At 35.1% G+C, this 23045-nt stretch overlaps 1 protein-coding gene across 2 annotated transcripts in view; it reads left to right on the forward strand.

Annotated features, from left to right (window-relative positions):
* The first annotated feature begins 1587 nt into the window (after nt 1–1587).
* LOC143230729 (uncharacterized) overlaps nt 1588–23045 on the forward strand; it is a 29403-nt gene continuing 7945 nt past the window's right edge. Inside the window, exons 1-4 of one of the 2 annotated variants that reach the window (XM_076464806.1) lie at nt 1588–2221; nt 3459–3541; nt 17814–17994; nt 21468–23001. In XM_076464806.1, coding sequence (XP_076320921.1) covers nt 2107–2221; nt 3459–3541; nt 17814–17994; nt 21468–21520 — 432 coding nt within the window. In that variant the 5' untranslated portion in view covers nt 1588–2106 and the 3' untranslated portion in view covers nt 21521–23001. Of the gene's footprint in view, nt 2222–3458; nt 3542–17813; nt 17995–21467; nt 23002–23045 lie in introns of those variants that run through there. The other variant, XM_076464796.1, reaches the window with a different exon arrangement.

Raw genomic sequence — 23045 nt, forward strand, 5'->3', positions numbered from 1 at the left:
GAGTTGGCGGTGGGTGGTGATGACTAGCTGTCTTCCCTCTCGTCTTACACTGCTAAATTAGGGACGGCGAGCGCAGATAGCCCTCGAGTAGCTTTGCGCGAAATTCAAACAAATTGAAGAGCTCAGTAATTTTCAATATGGCACTTTCATAGGATGCCACCTTTTCAACACGCCAGTTCGTCAAATTTCTGCCCTGCTAGAGTTGCCCCGTTCAACTGTAAGTGCTGTTATTGTGAAGTGGAAACGTCTAGGAGCAACTACAGCTTAGCAACGAAGCGATAGGTCACACAATCTCACAGAACGGGACGGCCGAGTGCTGAATCGTGTAGTGCATATAAATCGTCTGTCCACAGTTGCAACACTCACTATCGTGTTCCAAACTACCTCTGGAAGCAACGTCAACACAGAACTGTTCATCAGGAGCATCATGAAATAAGTTTCCATGGCAGAGCAGCTGCACACAAGATCACCATGTGCAATATCAAGCGTCGGCTGGAGTGGTTTAAAGCACACAACCATTGGATTCTGGAGCAGTGGAAACGTATTATCTTGAGTGATGAATCACGCTTCACTCTCTGGCAGTCTGACGGATGCCAGGAGAACGCTACCTGCCTGAATGCATAGTGCCAACTGTAAAATTTTGTGGAGGAGGAATAATGGTCTGAGACTGTTTTTCATTGTTTGAGATAGGCTCTTTAGTTACAGTGAAAGAAAATCTTAATGCTACAGCATGCAATGACATTCTAGAGAATTGTGTGCTTCCAACTTTGTGGCAACAGTTTGGGAAGGCCATTTTGTATCTCTGCATGACAGCCACCGTGCAAGCGAGGTCTGTAAGGACATGGTTTGCTCAGGTCAGTGTGGAAGAATTTGACTGGCCTGCACAGAGTCTTGACCTCAATCCCATCGAACACCTTTGGGATGAATTGGAACGCCGACTGCAAGCCAGGCCTTCTCGCCCGACATCAGTGCCCGACCTCACTAATGCTCTTGTGGCTGAATAGAAGCGAATCCCTGCAGCCATGTTCTAAAATCTAGTTAAAAACCTTCCCAGAAGAGTGGAGGCTGTTATAGCAGCAAAGAGGGTACCAATTCCATATTAATGCGCATGGTTGTGAGATGAGATATTCAACAAGCACATATGGGTGTGATGGTCGTGTGTCCACATACTTTTGGCCATGTAGTGTATATTTTAATGTTGTCTTTAATGTGCTTTAAATATTAGTTACAGAGCATGGCATATTAAGTTTAATAAAGTCATAGAAATGTCTACAATATGTTTATTTGTTTGTTTGAAGTTAGGCACAAAGCTAGACAATGGGCTATAAGGCGGTTTCTAACGTTGTAAGTTCGTACACGTCCCGCTGTGCTACTGGGCAACACTAGAACATGTCCAGATAGATTAAATATTTCATTTTGCAACAGATTTACTATTGTGTATTTATTGTAATATCGATATTTGTTCTAGTTTAAATATATATTTATATATGCATGTAACTTATATTATTTACTCACAATGTATTTATGAAAATTACCCATGTGAATTGGCCAAATTCTTTATAGTTTGAAGAGTTTACACTACTTATGTTTAGTGTATTGATATAGTTTTGCAAAATAAAACAAGCTAAATTAAGAGTCGATAGATGATAGTGATGGATGGTATTGTTATTGCTAACGAGAGTAATGTTATGTTTGTGAAGGAATTTCGAAGGATGACAGAAAATGTATTTCTCCAGATTTATTCATCACATGTACTTTAAGAACAATGTTCATTTTACACACAAGGTGTACAGATAATATATCAAACTTATTTATTTTTTGTTATCGACATGAATAAAGTACGTTAAAATAAGCTGTTGAATTTCATAGAAGTTTTATTAATGTGAATATATATATCATTCGTATATATCGGACTGAAAATTTGAAGTTTAATTGAAATTGATTTTCGTAACTTATGCGTGTACGAAGTTTTGAGATATTGTCTGTAGAACTTCGTGTAAGAATTTTTCAAAAAGATAAAATTTATATTCATTTGTTTCTTAATGACAGTAGTAATCGCAAGCTTCAAATAATTTACAAACCAAAAGGTGTCACGTTAACGATAACATGGAAGATTTAAAAATCTCACACGTGAAAATCGAACCTATTTTGGATAAAGAAAATGCTTTGATGGAAGTCAGATTTTTGAAAAATGAAGGTCGAAAAACGTCAGTTCATAGTAGTAAGTTCATTTGCATATAAATTTAACCCTTTGTGAAATACTAACGTTGCCCAATTGTATACAAAAATAAATCCTGCATTATTATAATTTTTATTATTACTATGAGTATAAATCAGTAACACAGAACAAGTGGTTAATACTAAGGCTGACCATTTATCACATTTATGTTTTTCTGTACTTTTTGATCTATAGTTTTGCTATATAATGTTCCATTAAGCGTTTTGTGACGTCTATCCTTTGTCCATCATAAGAATTGTTTCTGATGTGCAGTCATGATGTTTCATTAAATAAACATTTAAGCACCAAGATATATAATAAAAAAATATGTCATCTTAACAAACAAAGTGGAGTAAGAAATGATGTTTTTTTAATAAATTAAAAGCTGATATATGATTTCTATAGCTAGATATAATTAAATGTAATTCTTGTTTTTTCTTTAAATTCCTACAGATGTATGTATGAATCATATCTTTCAGTATCCAAAGTTATTGGTTTGAATTAAGTTTGTATGTGAGACTTACTGAAATGTGTTTACTATTGAAATATATTGATCATACTTGTTATTTTGAAATTTGTGGTTATAAAATCTTTCATTAATTGTAGAGTTTTTAAAAGAGGAGTTAGATTAGCTTAAGCCAGCTGGGACTGAAGTCATGATGAATGAAAGTCGGGAATACAAATGTATGTGGTCTACAGCCAGGAGTTTCAAGGGTACAAAATGCTTAATAACAAATGTAACTTGCAGACCACTTGATAATAGAAAGAATGGCAGAGCAACTACAATAATTGGTTTTTAACTTGCCATAAATCACAACTGTGTAATGTTATATATTTCAGTTAAACATGTAAATATGACTTGCCGAAATGTGGTTAATTGTGGAAGATATTGACAGTTTTAATTATTTTGAAATTCTTCATTATAAATTATTTGAATAATGATAAGAGGTTCAGTGATGTTTGGACTTACTGTACTACACATTTCAAATAGCATGCATACATATTATTATTAGACTAATTAACTTTCAAGTAAATACTAAATCACAAGCTACACTTGGAGTAAGAATATGCTAAGATTACTTTTAATTGTTTTTAATTAGTCTTATTATAATAGACTATATAGAATATTAGAATGATGATTAAAGAAAGGTGTAACTGGACTAGTGTTAAGAAAACATGCCATTTCATACTGAGAAGTTATGTTTAAATATTCTGTTATAAAAATATTCTATTCCTTTAGTGACAAGAGAAGTTATTTCCCCAGAAGTTTTTGATTTTAAAATAAAGAATGAAAAGTGTGGTGAAGTATCAGAAGAAACTGAGGTAATTTATATATAAAAAACTTAATTATCCTTGTATGATAAATAGCTAGAAATAGTTTAGAGAACATTTATGTAATATTAAATACAATGTAGTTGTTCATTATTTCCAGAATTGGTGTTTTTGAATAAGTAACATTCAAAAATGTCTTAAGCTGTGAACAAGAAGATATAACATTGGCTTTGTTTTTCTATACTATATCATGGAATCATTTGACGTGGATGAATATTGTTTTAAAAATAGTTAATTTAGTGTGCATTTCTGAGGATTCTGGCAATTTAATGTTCATGGTAATCTGGACAATACTAAAATCAAATTGTATTAATTTTATTCATTAGTGGTATTGTAAATGTGTGTTAAAAATATATAATTCTTTCTGGATCATTTTGTATCATTTTACATTTTATAATTAATTAAACCTTGTTCTGAAAGTACAACACTCAGCTTATACTCTTTGTATTCAGATTTTCTGGACTTGATCATAAATAGTTGTATAATATTATGTCTAACAAACATCCATGTGTTACTTCTCTGATTTCACATTGTCTTAACATCTTTCTGAAATTTAGTTACCTTGTTTGTCAGCTCTATTTTTCTGCTACGATGTTATTTCTTGAGCCTACAGTTTACTACTGTCGGTTTACCAGTAAATTGAGTTTTACTTCATGAATTTAAAGTGTTTTTTTTTTTGTTTTTTTTTCATTTTCTGAAAGTGAGACACAAAATGTTTAGGTCTTTTAGGTGGTCAGTGTTCTTTTTTTAGTCATAACTCATGTCTTAGTTAAGCAACTTTTTTGTCACTGTTGGTCATGGTTAGAAATTTTTCTGATATTTTAATGGTAACCTCCAGTATTAAGAATTTTTATAGTTGCTCTGTGTACTTTAGTTACCTGCTTATTGAATTCTATGCAGGATATTGAATTATTCTATGATAATTTTCCAATATAGTCACACTTCCATTTACACAAAGCTATTTTTATCTTTTTACTTATCCTTTGAATATTGGTAAAATAATATAAAGCTCAGTGCATCAGTCTATATACATCATCAATGTTTTCACCATTTTTGAACATGTGCATATCCTATGACTACTCATCACCAATAGTATTGCACACCTATATCTGTTATCCCCACTCAATTTTACTTTCTTGATTGGCACTACATTGTATATTTTTGCATGTTAATACAGTTTTTGATTGTGCTTTGTTGCTACTTCTAATAATATTTTCAAGAGTTTTAATATTCTGTGTTTGAATTCAGTGGTTTCAGTAATTTTGAATTTTTTTTTTCCTGAATTCTAAATTAACTTACTATGAATTCAAAGCTCAACATGTCAGTGTCTGTGACAGTTGACAGAACAAATAGTACAATTTTCCAGGACTCAGGTTTGACTTCCCTGAACTTTTTCAGATGAATTTAAGGCCTTTCTTTGGTTCACTGTCACTCATTTAATAGCTTCCATCATTTCTGTAAATTCCTGGCTCCTGTGTTGTTTGGAGTTGGTGAGAAGGATGCTTTACTTGCTGGGTTCCATGTCCCTCACTTATCACTATATGGTCTGTGTCAGACTCTCTTCCCATCCAATACTTTATTTGAGGGTCATCCTGATCCCTTTGTAATCCAGCTCTGATGTGGCTAGATTTTGTTGTCTTCTCTGGCCACACATCACTCCTTTTCTTCATCCCATTAGTCACCTGTTTTTGTTTCACATCCTTCTCCTTCCCCACCTATTTCTTGCATTCTTCTTGGTACTCCCATTCCTACTTCATTTTACTGCATCAGACTGAATTATGCCAGCATTACAGATGACACAGCAAAGATTCCTAGACTGTTGGGGTCGTATTGCTCTATTTTTGGCTGTGTGGTTTCATTCCCTAACAGATCTGTGGGTTCTACATGTTGTCAAAAGATAACTTCCTTCAGTTCCAATCCCTCACTCCCCTATTTCTTATCTACGTCCTTCTAATCCTTCATCTTTTGAACATCTTACCGAGGCCATCCATAATTAATTCCAAAGAAGGCAGGAGACCTATCATTGATCAGTCCTGGTTGATTTCTTTTCAGTAACCCCCTCACCTCACTATGGAGTCGTATGACTTTGGTGGGTATTTTCTCATGACTCTGAACAATGAAGTTTGAAGTAATGGACACCTGTTTTCACATTCTTGTTGTTCCTGATTCATTTTCTTTGGTTCCTTCACAAGGGTCGGGTCTTCCAGTTCAGGGCTCAGCCATTCAAACTGACCTCAGTTTCTTATGTTTTTTGTCAGGTGGTATGCACCTTTGCTCAACACCTTCACTTGATGGGTCTTCAATGGATAATTGGCTCTTGCTTGCTTTTTCCTTTTAACAGTACAGAGACCACATTTGTCTTCTACAAGAAGCAATAGGGGGTCGGTTTTTTGATAAAGGTGTAGAAGTCTATTCTTAACCCCACTCAATACCTTGCTCATTTGGAGGTTTCCTTCAGTCAGGCCCAGCTTTCTCTTCTTTGTCTTCAGGATATACAGTGAGCAGCCACCATGGCTCTTACCTCGCATTCTTTCATGGCTCAAGAAATTCTATCTCCTTCAGGAATGTGGACTTTCATGAAAGTTCTCATTCTTATGGGTTGAGCTATTTTTTGTGTTCACCTCAGTGGACATTCCTCAAAAAGTCAGACTTTTTTGGATCCCTTCGACCACCCTTTTACCTTTTCTTCTGTAATCAGGGCTAACCATGGTTTTACTTTCTCCACCTTATTTAGATTTTCATCTATTCATGGACACATTTGTAGAGGTTTCAGGTACTTACATAGACTCTCAAGGGATTTCTGGTTTCTGTTCAGTCAAGGAGTCTTCTCTCAGTGTCAAAATTCATGAACTTATGGTGTTTCATTGAGCTTTGTCTCACTTTCTTCCTTTTCTGTTGGGGAGGGTGGTTATGGTACATTCAAACAACTTCATTTATATCATCATGCAAGGAGACATTAAATCCATGTGTCTGGACTTTCAGACTCTGGGTCTCTTTTTCTGGACCCACAGTCACAACATTGCAGCTTTAACTTGCCATATTTCTGGTATCCTGAATCTGACTGCAGATCAGTTATCTTCTCCCATAAAGACTCTCCAATTGGGAAGGTTTTTCAATCCTCTTGTCTTTCAGTGAGTGTGTTCACAGCAGGAAATGCCTAATATTGATTTATTTGCCAACTAGTGGAACTCTAAACTTCCTTCTTTTGGTCTTACATTCCATACTTGCTTCACATGTGTGCTTACTTTCCTATTGAAGTCCTCTCTAGAGTTATACCCCTAATCCAAACCATTCTTTATCTATCCCTACTTGTGGCTTTGTATTGGCTGGCAGCCATAGTTTCCTCTGCTCTAACCTTGCATGTACAACCTTCTCTACCTTAAACCCTGTGTCAATCCATACTCCTTCAACCTTGATCAGACATTGTTTATCCAGACATCACCACACTCTATCTTCACACGTGGCTTTTATCACATCTGCTGCCTCAATCCAGGGATTGACTCCACTTGATATATCTTTCCTTTCCTGATCCATCAGATCTTCTTCCATGCCCATTTACTAAAGGCAGTGGTCTACCTTCTGCCTTTGGTTTATTCACAGTGGTTTCCATCTTTCCCCCCCTCGGTGTGGATTCCTGTACATGGTGAGGGGACCTCCCAGGGAAGGTTCTGTTCTTTCAGTTTACCTCATCTGGGATCTAAACATCCATCCACGTGTTTGCCGCGCGTGGCAACCCGTGAAGAGGAGGAGAGAATCCTGGTGGTTGAGGGGTCCAACCCTAACACACCACTTTGGCCTTGAATTCCTGTAGATGGGAGGCTTTGGGGTGGCCCCCCTTGAATCAATCAGCTGGTCCACTCGGGCTAGGGTCAACCAAGTACCAGTGTTGGAAGTTCTCAATGGGTGTTGTGGACATTGTGACTGATGCTGGTGTTTGGGTACAGTGCTCCTGTAACCCTGGCGTTGCTGCAATGTCCTTGCATGACATTGTAGTGCGTCCCCTCATTGGGCTCCATGGTGGGTGGGGTTCAGTGGGTACTGAAATTTTCCTTTTTTCCTATGGATCCTCCAACAAAAAATTTAAATAAAATAGTGAAAAAACAGTCAATAGGTAAACAACCACGTCTTGAAGACTCTGAGCAGCAATATTCAACATCTGTAACACCTGTACCCCATTTTCTTATATTACATTCTCTTTCAGAAAAACCTTTAGAGCAAATGTCCCCCTTTTTTGTTCAGAAGGGACTAGAGGAACTTGCTGGCTCTACAAAGTCAGTAAAGAAGCTTCGATCTGGAGACATATTGGTTGAAACATCCACATCCCAACACAGTGAACTCCTCTTTAATTCAAAGGCAATTGGGGATGTACCTATTGAGGTTACCCCTCATGCTACCTTGAATTCATTACGAGGAGTTATTGTTGAGAGGAATTTGAAGAATGTCCCTGAGTCAGAGATTCTTGCTGGTCTATCCACTCAAGGAGTTTCTGCAGTGAAGTGCATCTCCACTCGCAAAGATGGAGTTACACTGCTGACAAATATCCTTGTTTTGACATTTACATCACCACGTGCACCTGCCACCATCAAGGCAGGTTATCTCTTTGATGTTTTCAATGTCAGAGGTTCGGCCACTCAAAGACGTCCTGTCGTGGTTCCCTGACAAATGCTCGTTGTGGTGGCAAGGACCACGATGCCTACGAGTGTCACACGGACCCACATTGTGTCAATTACAATGGTTCCCACCCTTCCTACTTTCGTTCTTGCCCAAAATGGTTGGAGGAAAAAGAGGTGCAATACTTGAAAATGATTCATAACATTACTTATCCTGAGGCTTAAAAATTGCTGTCCACCACTTCATCTCGGACATTTTCTGCTGCACTTCATTCCACAACTACAGTGGGAGTGCAGACAGATCTCTCTGTGCCTCCAAGAGAATCGTTTTCAAAACAAATGGAAAGCCTTTTGACCTCCGTGGTTAAAAAGGTTGATGAATCGACTTCCACACCCATCTCTGTTCCTCCCATACCTTCCAACAAACCTCATGATTCACATCCTTCAGTTTCAGATACAGGCATTTCTTCTGATACATCTTTTTCTCCCACCCCACGATGCAAAACAATCATTCGTTCGCGTCCTCAGTCACTGGAATCCCCTACCAACAACAAAGACCTGCCCAGTCGACCCAGGGCAGAATCCATGGAGGTCGATAGACCTCCTCTGAATAAGGAAAGTAAGGAAAAATGACATAGTCATAAACAGAAGGGTTCTCCAGCCACTTGCCTACCCATCATTAAAAATGGCCACCTTGATACAATGGAACTGTATAGGTTTACGTTCTAATGTGGATGATATCAAAACACTGATTGCTTCCTACCATCCTGTATGTCTTTTCTTACAAGAAACACTTATAAAACCTGCTGATACAGTCACCATTTGGCAGTTTTCTCTGTACAGAAATGACAGGCTGTGTGATGGAGTACATGGAGGGGTGGCACTGTTGGTTGGTCAGCATGTGCCCACCCTGTCTTTGTCACTCAACACACCCTTGGAGTCCGTAGCCATCAGTGTTTCCTTGGGTCATACCATCACTGTTTGTTCTCTCTACCTGTGCCCTGGAGAGACATATGATCAATCAGACCTTGATGCTCTTGTTGAACAGTTGTCGTCTCCATTTCTAATCCTGGAAGACTTTAATGGACATCATCCCCTCTGGGGAAGTGCTGTTATTGATAGGAGGGTCACTCTGTAGAGTGTATGCTCTCTGATCACAATCTTTCTCTTTTAAATACTGGTTCTTCCACTTATTTTCACACACCTATTCAGTCCTTTACTGCTATTGATCTCTCAGTTTGTTCCCCTTCATTACTTTTCCATTTTTCATGGAAGGTTGACAGTAATACACTAGGCAGTGATCATTTTCCTATACTTTTGAGAGAGACTGGCCGTGGTCGATGCCACCCTATCTGTGTGCCCCGGTGGAAGCTGGATTGGGCAAACTGGCCCTGTTTCACTCTCTCGCAGAACTTGATCCTGCCATCGTGAATCAGCTATCAATAGACGACTGTGTGGCAGCGGTAACTGACTGTATTATACAAGCAGCTGCTCAGTGTATTCCTAAAACCTCAACACGTTTTCCACAATATTCTCGTCCGTGGTGGAATCCTGCTTGCCACTTAGCACGGAAGGCTCAAAAGCGGGCCTGGGATACTTTTCATAGATATCCCACACTTTCAAACCGGGTTGCTTTCCAACGGGCCCATGCAGATGCTAGGTGGGTAAGACGTCAAAGCCAGAAGGAATCTTGGATTAAGTTCACAACTAGCATATCTTCTACCACCAGTTCCAAGGTCATATGGGACAGGATTTGAAAGGTCAGTTGGCACTACAATTTTGTCCCCCTCTCCATTTTACTCTCTGATGACCAAGAGGTAGCTGATGTCCGGAGCATCGCCGATACTCTAGGTAAAAGCTTTTGCCGGGTATCTAACACTTCTGCTTGTTCATCCACCTTCTTGGCCATCAAGACTCGGGCAGAGCGTTCACCTTTTTCCTTTCGAACTGACTGTCTTTTTGACTGTAATTTTCTCTTTACACTGGTGGAACTGAAAATGGCCCTTCATCGGTCTGGCAGTACATCTGTTGGACCTGATGATGTACACTATAACATGCTGCACTGTCTCTCTCCTGTTTCTCTTGATATTCTTTTAATTGTTTTTAACTGGATCTGGCAGGAGAATGTTTTTCCTGATGCCTGGTGTCAGGGTATTATCTTACCTTTCTCTAAACCTTGGAAGATCCCAAGATTCCTTCAAACTACCGTCCAACTGCTATGTCGAGCTGTCTCTGTAAGACCTTTGGTTCCTCGAATCAAACAACCTCCTCTCGCCAACCCAGTATGGGTTTTGATGACAGCATTCTACCATGAACCACCTAATTCGACTTGAAACATCAATCAGAGAAGCCTTTCTCAAACGACATTTTGTGTCAATATTCTTTGACATTGAGAAGGCTTATGATACAACATGGAGGTATAGCATTTTGCGAGACCTCCATATATATGGGTGACATGGTCATTTACCCATGTTTGTTAAAAAATGTTTAATGGACAGGAGATTCCAAGTTCGTGTGGGTTAGACACTTTCCTATTCTTTTGTACAGGAACTTGGGGTCCCTCAAGGCTGTGTTTTGAGTGTCACACTTTTCAGTATAAAGATAAATGCCATCACTGAACAACTTCCTCTCACTGTTGCAAACGGGCTGTATGTCAACGACTTTTAAATCTCGTGTCAGTCATCATGAGATATATTGAGCGGCAACTACAAACTGCCCTCAATCGTGTACTGAAGTGGACTACGGGGAACGGATTTAATTTTTCTCTCACTAAAACCACTTGCATGCACTTTTGCCGCCAACAGGGCATCCACCCTGATTCTGAACTCCGTATCGGTGAAGTTTCACTGCCAGTGGTCCCTGAGACCAAGTTCTTGGGGCTTATCTTTGACCGTAAGCTGACCTTTATACCACACTTAAAGCAGCTACGGGTCAAATGCACAAGAGCACTGAACATCCTCCGTGTTCCTCTCTACTGCCAGTTGGGGAGCGGATTGATGTTCTATGTTAAAGATATATCTTGCTCTTATTCGTTCAAAACTCGACTATGGATCAATGGTTTATGGCTCTGCCAGACCCTTGGCCTTAAAGATGCTGGACCCCATTCATCATCAAGGACTTTGACTCTGCACTGGGGCTTTCTGCACCTCCCCAGTTGTGAGCTTATACGTTGAATCTCACAAACCTTCTCTGCACCTTTGCCGTTTGCAACTGTCTTTATTCTTCGAAACTTCGCTCCTTACCAAAGCATCCCACTTGGGGATGTGTTTTCCTTCCTCAGTAGGCCTTACTTTTTCAGAACAGATGATCTGCCATTGCTCCTTTTGGTCTTTTATCCAGGCGCAGTTGGATGAATTGAGTCTGTCTTTGGATAACATTGCTGTATCCACTGTATTCCCACCATGGCTTATTACAGCCCCCAAATGTGACCTTTCTTTAAGTCATCCGAAAAAGGCAGATACTCCTGATTGGAAGTACCGTCTTTTATTTACTGAACATCTTTCGAACAATCATTCCATTCCAATTTATATGGATGGTTCCAAATCAGGTAATTCTGTGGGCTCTGCCATGGGTTGTTGCAGTTAGGTGGTTGCGCGCAAAATCCCCTATACAGCTTCTGTGTTCACTGCTGAATTGTATGCCATATCTACTTCTATCCAGTTTTCCATGTTGGTATTCGCAGGAATGAGCTTGCAGACATGGCAGCTACATCTATCTGCTCTGGCACTATCACCACACTGCCTTATCCATACATGGACTGTGGTCCTGTATTCAAGCTGGCAGTCCACTTGGAGTGAGCAATGTGACAACAAGCTTTTTCAAATAAAACCCTATATTGGGCATTGGCCGTCTAGTTTCCATAAGGTTCGGAAGGAGGAAGTTGTTCTAACTAGACTACGCATTGGTAACAGTTTTTTTACTCCTTGTTTTCTTTTATCTGGAACTTATGCACCAGTGTGTAGTTTGTGTAACACTCAAATCACTGTAAGCCACATTTTACTTTCTTGTCATCGTTAGGACTCTGAACGATGGCACCATTTTAAACATGTTCTGTCCCAGGGTTTTTCTGTAATATTGGACAGTGTTTTTGGTGATAGTGACACTGTCCACCTTGATAAAGTTTTTAGTTTTTTAATGGCCATTTATCTTTTTAATCTCATTTAAGTGTTTGATATTTATTCATTACACCTTTTTAATTGTGGTTCCCTTATCAGAGTCTCAATCTCTCTTGTTTAATTTGACATTGTGAAATGGCCAGAACATTAAATAACTTGACACCAGGACTGGAAAGGCCAACTTCAGGTGAATAACGCTGCTGTTTGAACTATCCGTTTGAACTACCCTATAGTCATCCTGGTGAGTTGTTATTACACTTTTGCTGCATGTTTTTTAACTCTCTTATTATTTTACCTTTTAGTACTGGCCATACTGACACATAACCTGGAACCAGGACTGGTTCAGGTGACTGACGGTGGTTCTTGTACTTACCTATTAGTCTTCCTGGCAGGTTATGATCATTCCTATTAAGCTACAGAAAGTCCTTTACAACTTCTGTTACTGTAGTTTTTCTCTAAACAATGTAGACTGGATGTCAACATTGGCTTTGTGCCATTTATGTTTTCAATTGCTGTTTTGATTTTACCTTCATTTCCTTTTATGAATTTTACTACATTTACTTTACTTTTACCTTTTTACTGGATGTTTGGAGCAGATAGCCTAGCTGCTTTGTGCCATAAAACACTAAATCAATCAATCCACCTTTTCCAAATCTTTATTTCTTTGTTTTACAAAGGCTTGCCCCTTAAACTGCATCTATCTATTGGCTGGCCTTGTCAAACAACTTCCATTTCACTAAGTTGTGGTGATTTTTGTCATCTCCCTCCTTTTCTGCTCCTTTCAGATCATGTGACCTCCTCCTTCCTTTCGTCTTCCTGATTTGGATACCATTGTGGTTTTTTATGCCCTTCCTTTGAACGTTTGTCTACTTTTTCCATGTATCATCTCACTCACAGTATCTATTTGCTTCTCCTCTTTGCCTGTGGACATAATCAGATATTTAATGTTATCTGCATCCTCTACTGTTCCTCTTATGTCATTCTATATCCTAACTGGCCTTTCTTTCCTAAAACTTATGCTGCCCATGAAAGTAATTTGGCTTTCACACCCATTTCCTCATCATTCCTTCTCATTCTAATCCTGATCAACTTCTTTTGGTGTTATGTGACATGTACTGCCACCTTTTGGGGTTTACATTCCTGACTCTTTTTTTCTCTGGAACCCTTTCATTTCTTGTGATTTATTCCCTGTTATGCTAACTGGTTGAGTTCATAAACTTCTTAGGCTGGTGTATTCAGACTTACCCATGGAAGGTCATCATCTCTACAACATTTCTTCTCATCAGGTTTGTCATATTGCTTCTTGCCTTTGCCATTCTTTGTTAGTTGACAAACACAAATATGGTATCTGTGTAATTGCTTTTGACACAGGACATACTTCTGTTGGATCTTCTATATTTGACTGTTTGAGCTGAATCAACATTCCAGACTGACTAAATTCACAGGAAAATCCTCTTTACCGAGAGTGACTGGCACTACCTGTGTGACTTGCTGTTCTCACTTAAACATATATGAGACCATAAACTCAATATATTATGATGTTTGAACATAGTAGGAAAAATCTTTAATAGCTTTCTCAAACATGTATTATTTGAACCCTTCACATATTCAGAATAGGTGATAAATTGAGAATAAATTATATAATATATACAAGAAAATATTGTAATTACAAATTTTGTTTGTTTGTTTTGTACCTCTGGAGTTTTGATGAGTGCAAAATGTTTAATAAATGCTTCCTATTATTATATTCGTGTTTTATCATTAAGTTATGTTTTCTGAAAAGCTGGTTGATTATCAAAATACCTTCTTTAACAATGAATTCAGTAGTCATGATTAAAACCATAATCAGAGAACTAATATGTTTTTCCTGATGATCAACAAAAACCTTCCATGAATTTGTTATTAAAACCTTACGTGCAAGCAAATATCTGACTTCACATTAGGGGCAAAATGTAATGAAAATCGTGATAAGTTATGTGAAACTGTACGTGTTTATAGGGGATATGTGTGTATGTTAATGTTGATTTTTGCAATAAAGTACCCTTTCATTCAGTTATCTAAATTTATCATTTAAACTGTGTTCCTTCATATTCTTATAACTTTTAAATATTTTAGGTAAACTAACAGTTTGTGTTGGTGAGTTTAAAACTTCATTAACCTGTTGAAGTGTCAAGCATATTTAGAGCACAGTTTCAAAACTTGTAATGATTTTACTGGAACTCACATCAAAGATTTGATAGATTTTCACTAATTTGTTCCAGTCATATAAACTAAAGCTGAATGTGTTGTTGCAACAGCTGGATTTAGTAGTTTTGTTGAAACAACTAGCAGGATTTTCTGATCATATTTGACAAAATAACTTGATATTTATTCATCCATGCATATGGAGACTAAGACATGTTGCACTTGTGATTGTTAGAAATCTATACTGTATACATCTGCCTATACATGTGGCAAATGTTACTGTGTGTCTGCTAAGTCTGTTTGAACACCAACAAAAAACTGTTTCTATTCAAGTTTTTTGTTATGAAAAGTATGAGACAAAAAATGTACAGAGAAACTGTTGTTATGGCTGATCTATACCAACTTTGTGTACATCTCTTTGTAATATTAACACAGATGTATAAGCATTCCTCTAAATGGTATAGCATTCACTATCTAACCAATCTTCTCCAGTAGGATAAGTATTCTACTAAAAGATATGGTAGTCACCACATGGCCAGTCTTTGTCCACTTCACTTTCTGTAAACCTTATTGTTCATTCACAATTCATTTATCCACACACATATTAGATATGTAGATAGATATTTAGACAGTTTCTAAAACATTTGTAATTCTGCACTTAGCCATATTTATTATCTTATCCAATGGGTATCCAAAAGATAGCTTTGCTGTCATTCCATGCATTTTTGGACAGTAGTTGTCATTATATATGCAAAAACGGCTAGTTTGGGTTGAGAAAATATTTTACGTAGAAGAGCGAACAATGTTTCGACCTTCTTCTGTCATCGTCAGGTTCACAAAGAAAGAAAGAGGTAACTGACTGGGAGCTGACCACATGTTTGGAAGGGGTTGTGTAACTGAGTGTCAGAATGTAGAGGGAGGTGTTAGATGTTTGAATATATAATTTTATTTTATTATATTTAATATAGGTATAAAGGTGTTCCTTTATATTGGTTTATTTTGGGTTTAAGTTGTTGTATAAGTGAGGCTTCTTTAATTTTGCGTTTTTTTATGTTTGTTTCTTACGATGACTGAAGAAGGTCAAAACGTTGTTTGCTCTTCTATGTAAAATATTTTCTCAACCCAAACGAGCCGTTTTTGCATATATATTTCTCTACAAGTTGGTTTTCTCGACATCACTGATTAGTAGTTATCATTGAAAGCAACAAGAAATACATGGTCACCAACAGCTGAGAGACAAGTTGTAGTACATCTGTTCTTTTATAGATACATTGACCCTTCTTGGTGCTAGGTGGCATTAATTTAGGGGACATGAAAATTAAATTTTTTATTATATATGTCAATTACTACATAATAATGCCAGTAATTGTTTGAAATTTTGAGGTACAGCACATTCTAAAACAACTCTTGCTAGAACCCTGCACCAATCCATAACTGAATTGAGTATGATCCATCTTTACTTTTATTTTTGGTTCTAAGTCCATTTCACAATAATATGTACATTGTAGCTAAATATTACAGTAGAGGTGAAAATTATATTTTAAATAGTTACTTTACATGTAGTTCAAATAAATATTAATCTTACCTATATAAATCCTATTGCTTTCTCACACCATTGACTTGTGGGAAAAATCTGACTATATGTGGAACTATAAGGGATATGTTGATATCTCGTAGTTTAACCACTTAATGAATGCTGTTACTTGGTTGAGAGATCTTTACAGTTCAAATCACTATTGGTATAATTATTTTCAGAGTTTATTTACATGATTTTAAAGTTAAGAGTGGAAGAAAACAGAAGAAGATTAATAGAAAGAAAATAATGAAAGTCATAAATTTATTCACAAGAACAAGAAAAGTTAACTGAATGTTTCAGTTGAAGGATTTGCTTTAGTTATTTTTTAACACTTCAGTAACAGTAGAATTGTTTGATTTATATCTTTAAACATCATATTGTATTAACCCTTTCTTTTTGCTTTATGTATTAAATATGACTTCAGTTGTTTTATTTTTGGTGTCAGGTATGTTTGAGTGACTGCCAGTTACACCACTTAATAAATACATTATTAGTTTTATTCAACTGTGTCTTAGTTAATTATACATATATATAATTTGCAGTAGTATTTTGTGATTAGTGTATTTTAATAATTGATTAATTATTGAACACATTGATTAATTACATTCAACTAATTAGTTATGTGAAATTTGGATATTTTAAATAATTTAAAATAATAGTAATTTGACTAACAAATTTTGTTATTTTTGTGAGTTATGTCACTAATCGGTTAAGCTGAGCAACTTTTAATTTATTAATAATAATAAATCATAATGGCAGTACTTCAGTTACTTCGATACTTGTAATAATCAAGAAGAGTAATAATTATAATAAACATTTATTTTTATTAGTTGATTATTTTTACAACACTAATCAATCTAACTGATGCTCATAGTAAATTGGGTAAATTACTTAACTGTAATTGGGTAGAGAATATAATACAGAAATTTTGTCTCAACAAAACTTGAAACTGTGATGAAGAAGTGACTGGTGTTATACTGGTAAACCATTGTTTGTGAATAACCTGTGACTGGTGTTATACTGGTAAACCATTGTTTGTGAATAACCTGTCTGGTGGTTATTTGTATTATGAGAATGTCTTTGTAAAGTTTTGTGTGTGTGTGTGTGTTTACCATTGAACTGTGAAAAATTCAGATCACATTTTTTTAAGCTTTAATTTATAGTTTATTTTTGAAGCACACAAATAATTTTTTAAGTTAATTTTTAATATGGTGTTTTCTTTTTATATTTAACTATAGTACTTTCAAGGACGTATCAAAATATGTCAACATATTTTAAAATATTAAGTTATACGTGTAATTACAATGTATATTTCAGCGTACTTACATTTTCTCTCACATGAATGTATTGTAATTCATGTATTTCCACATAATATATTGGTCAAACAAGTTGTTTTCACTCTGCTTACCACTGTTTTGAGTTTAAATAAAGACTTCCATCGTTCTGTGTTTTATATTGTGTCCACTGTTTCTTTCCCAAACCCAGTCACATTAAGAAATGTCAAAATTACTTTGTGATAAATACCTTGTAGACTTGTCTTAGTTCTGTAGACTTCATTGTTTTAGGAGAAATCTGTGTCACATAGAATACCATAGAGTTGGTAGGAATAGAGAATATTGGTTCCATGACCACAGGGTGTATTATTGTGTTTATTTTGTAAAACAGTTTTAAAGCAAAGATATTGTTTGCTGTGAAACCATAACTGGTAAGTTTTACATACAGTATTTATGTTCTGTATTGACAACATTAATTATTATTTATCATATTGTTTGTTCTAGAACACGAATGTTAAAGTTAAAACTGAACCAAGTGATGATTCAACAAATGATAACATTATTTCCAAGTTCAGTGAGAGTGATGATGAAACTGTTCATTGTTCACAACATGATGTTATGAGTTTGAAAAGTGAACCAAAAGAGGAGTTTCAACAAATTAACTGTGAGTTAGAAGGTTTATCAGGTGAGTGTAAATGTTAATAACTGTATTCATGTGATAGACATAGCAGTGGAAAGTTGTACTACTGTATTGTGTGAAATACTTCTGGTAATTTGTAGTTTTGTAGAAGAAAACAAAAGGTGATTATGAAAAAAATTATGTTAATTTCATGGATTTCTACCACACATGTCTATAATACAGCATTTGTTAGTGTACTTGAAATATTAATGTTTAGATAGTTTTAATCTTTAAAGCTTTATATAAGTAATAATAGCACTTACTCCAGTGGCATGAGATAGAACTGCTGATTAGATAAGTCTAAAATAATGGTCGGGAAAGTATTTAATTTTAAAATGAACAAATTTATCAGTTTAAACAATTTACTATGGCTTGGACATTTATTTCCAAGTGCAGTGGGAAATGTACATCCCAGCTGCAGTGAAAGAGTTAATCCTAAAAGTGCAAAATCATAGCTTCTAGTTGTTTTTATTTATATGTGATTTAAAATAATCATGCAAAGTAACTGTAAGAAGGAAGAAATTGATGAAGAATAAATATTGTATTTAATATATGTGGATATTTGTGGATTTCATACCTGAATAACATAGTTCAAGTCTCAAGTATTCACTGGTTCCCTGTTATATGTTGCATTGCTGTGCATCATTTTATTAGATAATTCACCAATTACTACCTATGCATCAAACAACATTGTCTTGTTTCATTATAACATTCCAACATGATCAACTACTTTTCCAATTACTACCAATATTTTTGAAACACTGTTGCCTTGTTTCATTACCAGTGTTTTCTAGGCATCCCTATTCTCTAATTTATTCACACCCCTCCAATAAGTATAAAATTTAATATAAAACACTCAGTATAATATGGTAGTTGTGGTTACAAGCTTCATTCCCAGAGGAAAGGCATCACATGGTTGGTCAGTTTGATAGAGCCTGTGTAGAGAGAGCTAGTTAAAACATGGTCAGATGTAAACATGTTGTGTTCACACACCACTGTCTGAGCATATTGTTTTGTCTGCTGCATAAAAACAACTTTGTTTCCACTCTTCCAACATGGTTCCAAAGTGGTCACTGAGTGATAGTAAAGTGTCTCTTATCAAGAAGTCTAGGAAAACAATTAACTTTAGTATTAACTGGATCTTTTACAATGCTTTGACACAGATGAATGGGCTGTGGACCTTTTCAGTGCTCTAAAGATGATTCATGCAAATTCTGACAAGAACAAGGCAAGTGCTTGAAATGCTTTATCGTTAAGTGCTGGAAAGATTAGCCACTCGAGAAATTCAGTGATGTAAAATATGGAGCATTAGGATAAGGACAGATTGACAGTCAGCACCAGTGAAAAATTCTTCTCAATTTTGGGATGATACAAAACATAGAAGAAACAGAAATGCTATGAAACCAACATGGGACTTCATTTGCTTAAAAAGAGAAGGAAAGTCACCACAAACAGCCTAAAAAAGAGAATCAACAGCATCCACAGAGGGTCCACCAGAGGAGCTACCATCTGGATTATTCTGACTCCATCATCTTTACTCACTCACTTCATACAAGCCTTACAACCACTATGGTACTCATAAATATTAAATATAATCAGTGTTTAGCCCTTTAATGTGCATCTTTTGTATAGTACATTGTAGTTTTAAAAAATGTTTCACCCTTTAAGAAAGTTATTCAAGAGTGGACTGAAATTTTGCAGGAATGAATCATGACGTATAACGGGGACCCTCTGTAATTCATTTTTTGTATTTTGTAACATTTTTATAATGAAATTTGCAGCAAAAGGGGGGTAATATGTTTAAACTTGCATTTCTGCAAAGGTTTGAAGAGTTTCACCTCTGAAGTATGACTTTTATAGCTTTTTGCAGAATTTTTCTACCTACCCTAAAGCACAATTTAGAAGCTGTCATCCCTTAAAATATAGTTCTCAAGGTTTTATTTTTATGTAATTTTCCTTTTTTTTCTCTGAATTTTATATCCTGTTGATTTATACACACTTATTATCATGCAACAACTGATTGAATCACTACTAATGGAACAACAACTGATTGAATAACTACTAATGGAACTCACCTTTGAAACATCTACAGGGAAAATTTAAATACCATTGGATAGAGTGTATTACAACCTGTTCACATAAATGTAGATTGAACAAAGTAGTGTGATATGTAGTTTGTTGTTACTGAGCAAGTAATGAGATCTAGTTGAATCAGAGAAAAACAGCTGAACTTAACAAGAAGTTTAGAAGATTTGGGTTAAAACCACATGTCTAGATGTTCTTTAGACATATTACTTGGTCCTGAAAATGTTTTCGTATTCAAACTGCCTGAAAGTTACAAGACATCAGGGAGATGTTACTGGGTATAGAAAGTATGTTAACTAGTAGCAAAAATATCTGGTGATTAGATTTTTATTTATTGAATATTACTGATGTGTTTATCATATTCAAGCATTACAATATTTTATCGTATACATAGAAAGCTTTACAGAAACAAAATTAAGATGGTTGAAGATAAAAACTATATGTAAATTGAAGTTGTGTAAACAGTGTTTGTATCTTCTCACTGTTAATATTTAGAGATTTGATGAGGATACTGATCATTCTAATATTTAGCTCAAACTTATACCATTCTTTTTTTTTAGATCTGGCATAGCATTGTCCAGTATATCTGTGGCAAAACATGAACAATAACAACACTCAAGGTTCTAGTCATTTGAGCATTTGTACTTTTATAGCTGTAGGGAAAACTAAATCAAATGTTCTCATAACATTGAATTCAATATATTAAATATTGAGAAACTATATTCAGTTTGTTTAATCATTTATAGTAGAGACAATTGTATAAGTTTTGTTGGAAGGAAAATGCATCCAGCCAAGCATGTGTTATGTATACCATATATATATATATGTCTTATGTATACCATATATATATATATATGTCTTATGTATACCATATATATATATGTAAAAAAAGCAGTGGTAAAAGTTTTACATTGGACCATCATCTTCACAACAAAAGATATATTAAAAGTACTACATAAGTAATACTCATAAAGAAAAGGTGAAAATGTTAACCCTAACAGATGTAATAAGAAATTTTATCCTGATACAGGACTGTGACACAGACATCAAACTATCTCAAAAAAGTAGAAAAACTGCAAAACATAAATTGTAGGTAAATTTTACAGTTAAGCAATAAATATAAAAGTCCACCAGTAACAACTGTTACAAATAGTATCTCAATTCAGTAACCTTTCAAGTGTCACAGAAGTTTGAATGTACTTCCAACTGGTTATCCATTACACCATCGTAAATGAAGGAAAGGGGTGGTTATTTGTCTTATAATGAATCACATAGGCCAAGGTCAAATAGTTAAGCTTTTACTGTTTTATGGTGAAGAGTAAAATGTCAACGTCAAATTAAACATTTGTTTCTTTATTTATTAACAGTTTATGTATATTATGTTTTTATATTAGGTACTGGTAGCTTGACAAAAGAATGGGGGTACAATGAATACTTGTTTCACTGATGTCCTTTCAAGCATTAGGGATGTTTTCTGCTCTATTCATGTCATTGTTTGCTTTTGTTTTTATTTAATTTTTAACTTTGCTTTTTTATTTTAATTTTGATTAAATATGACTGAAATTAAAAATTGTACATGATACAGTTACTCATTTGTAACTTAGTTTTAAGAACTTTATTTTACATTGATCAAAAAGTTCCACTGAAACAGTAGTGTTTGTTTTTAATTCATAAGTGAAATATATTAAAATTTTAATGAAGAATCAGTTTTAACATATGAACCAAACTTTGCTTACTTTTCTTTAAATTAGTCACTGAAATAATATTTTCAAAATTTTAAAATCTGTCAGTGCAATATGAAAACAGATATTAAGACTTTCAAAAGAGATATTGTTTGGATCTTTACCTGTTTGTATGTGTCCTTGAAAACAACTCAAAATATGATTTGATCTGTCTTTTTTAAATTGGTAAACATTGTGTACAGTTTTCTTTGGGTTTAATTGCAATGAAGGTAGGGAAAAATCATATTTAAAAACATGTAAACAAAGGAATCATGACATATTTTACTATATTAAACACAAAAAAGATTAAATCTTGACTGGGAAATATAGTTCAGGATGACTTCATTTTTACAGATTCAAACTACCAAGTAATAGTAGTATATAAAGTAGTGGTTCCCCACTGGTACAGTAGTAAGTCTACAGGTATACATTGCTAAAATCAAGGGTTCGATTCCCTCGGTGGACTCAGCAGATCGCCCAATGTGGTTTTGATGTAAGAAAATGCACACACAAAGTAATGTTTGTATGGTGGAAATTGTCTATCTTGGGAAAATGACAAGATTCCATTTATTTTGTACAAACAAAGGTTTGTTACACCTTATATAATACCATATAAGAAATGTTTGCTGCATGTGGTTTAGGAGTGCGTTGATAAAAAACAACAACTTAACCACTGTCTATTAATGATATATTACATTTATAAATCATGTTTCTCTCTCTACATTGAATATGTCAATAAATAAGACAGAATATTCATTCTGTCCTATTATTAATATAATGTTTGTTTTTTATTCAACATATTTTCTAAATATAGTCTGTGTATGTATTTTAAAATGGGCCACTCGACACACACATTTATTTTGTGTTTTCTAAATTTTACGTTTCATTTTTTAAATACTCCTATTGGATATGTTTATTCATCTCTTTTATAACAACCAATCATTTTCATATTTCCAGTGTTCTGAATGTGTGTAAATATTTTGATCATTGTTTGTTTTAGAACCAGAACCTGCTGTATATCATCCAAGCTGTCATCTAGTTTACAGAAACATTCCTTTAAGAATTTTGACATGATAACTGTACCATTTAACCTAGAACTGCTTTAGTTTCTGGTATCTATATACATTTTCAGGGTTGGGTTTAATGTATTTTTTTAGCTTACTGTGTTCAGTAGTGATTAAAATTATTTATTTTGTTATTAAATCAATATGTGTATATTTCTATTAATTACCACATTTCTTAAATTTATCT

This window comes from Tachypleus tridentatus, chromosome 1 (genome assembly GCF_004210375.1).
Source record: "Tachypleus tridentatus isolate NWPU-2018 chromosome 1, ASM421037v1, whole genome shotgun sequence".
In the NCBI taxonomy this organism is placed as follows: domain Eukaryota; kingdom Metazoa; phylum Arthropoda; class Merostomata; order Xiphosura; family Limulidae; genus Tachypleus; species Tachypleus tridentatus.